Source organism: Oryza sativa, chromosome 6 (assembly GCF_034140825.1).
Source record: "Oryza sativa Japonica Group chromosome 6, ASM3414082v1".
Lineage (NCBI taxonomy): Eukaryota > Viridiplantae > Streptophyta > Magnoliopsida > Poales > Poaceae > Oryza > Oryza sativa.
In genome coordinates, this window is record NC_089040.1 from 1,218,598 (window position 1) to 1,222,893 (window position 4,296).

Sequence of the window (4,296 nt, forward strand, 5' to 3'; positions counted from 1 at the left end):
TAGTAAAGTACATGACTTGATAAGATGGACATAACTCGATATTACAATCTCACACGTACGTACGAGCACAAATCACATCAAGATAACTAATTATTGCAGACAACAAAAGAGCTTTGCTAGCTACCCTAAACTTTAGCAGACAATGCTGCAAGCTAGCTAGCTACTTTAATCCCTTTCCATAGAGATAGATGCTCTCTCTACTGGAGTAGTACTGTAGGATAAACATGGCATCAGAAGAAAAACAAATTAAACAGCGATTGATAAGTTGACTAATTATTTCATCAACTAGCTAGGTAGCTTAATTATATTCGAATAAACCAAGATAGCTAGTTTGGCAGGCAAGCAAATTAGAAGCAGCTAGATCGATCGATTAGCAGGCGGCGCTCCGGAATCGAATGGCCTTGCCGGGGACGTCGTACACCACCTCCAGCGTGCGCTGCTGAACGTTGCCGATGAACCCTGGCATGCGGTCGGTGGCGGTGGGCGCGAAGGCGAGGCAGCCTTGGAGCAGGATCCCCGCCGCGTCGAGGTTGACGGTGGCCCCGCCGTCGAATACCAGGGCGATGCTGGGCAGGGTGATGCTGCGGACGCCGGTGAAGTCGTAGCACGTGTCGAGGATGGACACCGGCGGCGCCGTCCGGTACATGGTCATCGCCCTCCTGAACGCCGCGCGCAGCGCCTGGTACGCCGTCGGCGGCAGCCGCGAGATGACGGTGGTGGAGGCGATCACAGAGCTGGTGGAGAAGACGGTGGGTGGCACGGGCAGCGGGCGCCCCGCCACGATGATGGCGCGGAGGAGCACCCTGTAGAACGTCGGCGGCATGCTGCTGCTGCTCAGCAATGGCGTGGAGACGAAGGTCGGGACGAGCGCGGCGCGCTGCGGCGGCACGCCGAGCGTGATGAACCCGAGGGAGCTCGGCGACGGCGGGATGCAGTACGAGAACACCCTGCCGTACTGTGTCGCCGTCTGCTAAACGAAGGACTGCGCACCGCCGCCGAGCGCCAGGGTGCCGGAGACGTCGAAGTTGAAGGTGCTTCCCCGGTCGGCGTGCGCGCACCCGAAGAGGAAGACCCTGACGATCGACGTCGTAGGGACCCAGCGTGAGGTCATCGAAGCTGTACGTCCCGGTCGCCGTCGAGCCATCGCCGTAGTTGATGCCGAACTGGCACTGCGCGTTGGCGGAGCAGCCCTAGGTGGACGTCCACCCGGGAGATTAGAATCTATCTCTAGTTAATTGTGTGCGCACAAATAGTCAACAGATTATGCATAAAATGCTAGATATGGAAAAAGTAGTACATCACTTGACATGCAAGATGGAGATGCATAACTCGATATTACAATCTCACACGACCGAAATCACATCAAGATAACAAATTATTGCAGACAAGATAAATAAAAGAGCTTTAGTAGCTAGCCTAAACTTTAGCAGACAATGCTGCAATTAAGCTAGCTACTTTAATCCCTTTCCATAGAGATAGATGCTCTACTAGTACGCCATGTAGGATAAACATGGCATCAAAACATAAACAACAATCACTTTGACTAATTATTTCATCAACTAGCTAGCTTATATTCGAATAATAAGCTAACAATACGCTAGTTTGGCAAGCAAGCAAATTTGAATTAGCACTTAGCAGGCGGCGGTCCTGAATCGCATGGCCTTGGCGGGAACGTCGTACACCACCTCCAGCGTCTTCTGCTGCACGTTGCCGATGAAGCCGGGCATGCGGTCGCTGGCTGTGGGCGCGAAGGCGAGGCAGCTGCCTAACAGGATCCCGGCGGCGTCGAGGTTGACGGTGGCGCCGCCGTCGAAGACGAGGGCGATGCTGGGCAGGGTGATGCTGCGGACGCCGGTGAAGTCGTAGCAGGTGTCGAGGATGGACACCGGCGGCGCCGCCCGGTACATGGTCATGGCGCTCCTGAACGCCGCGCGCAGCGCCTGGTACGCCGTCGGCGGCAGGCGCGAGATGATCGTGGAGGAGTCGATGACCGAGCTGGCGGAAAACACGGCCGGTGGCACGGCGAGTGGGCGCCCCGCCACGATGATGGCGCGGAGGAGCACCCTGTAGAACGTGGGCGCCATGCTGCTGCTCAGCAGTGGCGTGGAGACGAAGCTCGGGATGAGCTGGGCGCGTTCCGGCGGCACGCCGAGAACGAGGAAGCCGAGGGAGCTCGCCGTCGGCGGGAGGCAGTAGGAGAAGACCCTGCCGTACCGCGTCGCCGTCTGCTGCACCAGCGACTGCGAGCCGCCGCCGAGCGCCAGTGACCCGGCGACGTCGTAGTCGAACGCACTCCCCCTATCGGCATGCGCACAGCCGAAGCGGAAGCCCCTGATGACGTCGTAGGGGCCCAGCGTGAGGTCGTCGAAGCTGTACGTCCCGGTCGCCGTCGACCCGTCGCCGTAGTTGATGCCGAACTGGCACTGCGCGTTGGCGGAGCAGCCGCGGCGGTAGGGGCCGAGCTGCGCGCAGGCGGCGGAGGTGCAGGGGACGGCGGCGTACGTGGTCGACATGGCCGGGTCGAACAGGGGGTCCCGTTGCCGGTGGCACATCGGCAAGGGGCATGGCTTGCATTGCACCCATGAAACGTCGCTGCCGGAGTCGATTATCACCGTCTGGGTCACCGCCGACGTGCCATCCGGCGCCGAATTCGTCGTCGCCGTCGTTGATAAACTCTTCATTATTTATTAACAAATCAATTAGTATAATATACACACTTAATTTAGTACTCCTACTATATTGACAGATCAAGCAAGCTAATTAAGGAGAGACGTTGCTTACTTTGAGGTGAGGCACACTGCCTAAGCCACCATTAGTGGCGTACTGGCCGTTCTTCTCGTATTGCGAGGTTCTGCTCGAAAAGGCCATCGGCTGCTTGTCGTCGGTGGCGCCGGTGAGCCTCTTTTGGATGTAGTCCGCGCGGCGTTGGTCGTCGTCGACCATGTCGGCCATGGAAGCGGCGACGTCGGCGGCGGTGCTGTTGGCCGACGACGGCGCCGGCGAGCATGGCCCATACAGGTGATGCAACGGTGCCCAAGTGCTGTTCGGCGACGGCACGTCCCCTGGAGCAACTGTGGTACAAGCATGCGGCCGGTGATGAGAGGTTCCCTTGTAATTAATAAAACCGTATGGAGATCCAAGTGATAAAAAAAGACCATAATTTATGCGGAGATTTTGCGCATATATATATATATATATATATATATATATATATATATATATATATGCGCAATTGTTTGGATGCCACAATTTTTAATTATTTATTTATTATGTCAAATGTTAGGTACGTCATATATAGTTTTCTAGATAAGTATCAATGTAGTATGTTTGATTCAGTGTCACAACTATGACCTGCCATTTCATACTTTTATCTGGCGTACGTATCAAACACTTCATTTTTCCAAACCTACCACAAGTGTGGCTATATGTTAAATTGTAAATTGTCAGTCATTCTTGTGACAAGATTTGGAAAAAGATCGAAGTGTGGCAATGTGTAGATGCCATCCAAACATACCCGTATGTCACATAACTCCGACCTCTCAGTACGTTGGGTATAGTATATACATGTTCATACACATCAAATGACGTTGACAGCAAAGCTACGTTTATTAATTCCATTAAAAAATATGTTGGCTTTATATATTTACTTAAAAAAAATACCCGTACGTTGTAACGGGTAAAGACGTTTTTCAATGATACAACAACTATTTAGGAGCTATAATGAGATTAATTTTACATGAATTTGTAATTTACCTTTGAGAAAATACAATTCACATAATAAAAACATCTGTCTAAATTTCTCGTTGGATCTCAAATACCTTATCAAACACTGATGACGTACCAAAATTCTGCGAAAACATTTTCAATATTTATAATAGTAGAGAAAAATTAGAGATGAGAATTACTTTGACCAATATTTTAGGAGCATATGATATTTATACAAAAGTGTATATTTTATTCTGGTCCACCATATATATATATATATATATATATATATATATATATATATATATATATATATATATATAAAGTTAGAAATTCAATAATACCCTTGTGGCCGGAGCAGAAAGTTTTCGGTTTCATGGTGCTGGTTGCTATGACCATATAGGCGCCGGCTGCAGCGTCTCCTCCATGGGCAACAAGAATGGAGCTACAGAGGACGAGAAGCACTAGCAGTAGTCCAAGAGGAGTCATGGCGATCATTTGTACGTGCTAGCTACTATGTTGGCTTGCTGCTGCTTGCTAGCTAAGCTGTGGGTTACCCTACGATTTGAGCCTTGCCCTAGGGATGTGGCT

General features: G+C 51.2%; 1 protein-coding gene and 1 pseudogene across 1 annotated transcript; both read right to left on the reverse strand.

Annotated features, from left to right (window-relative positions):
• LOC107281233 (aspartyl protease family protein At5g10770-like) lies at positions 1 to 1,309 on the reverse strand (annotated as a pseudogene).
• LOC4339944 (aspartyl protease family protein At5g10770) lies at positions 1,283 to 4,296 on the reverse strand. The gene is made up of 3 exons (XM_015786655.3): positions 4,050 to 4,296; positions 2,782 to 3,071; positions 1,283 to 2,675 (listed from the first exon to the last, which is right to left on the reverse strand). Exons 1-3 carry the CDS (start codon positions 4,201 to 4,203, stop codon positions 1,632 to 1,634), a joined length of 1,488 nt encoding a protein of 495 aa, XP_015642141.1. The 5' UTR covers positions 4,204 to 4,296; the 3' UTR covers positions 1,283 to 1,631.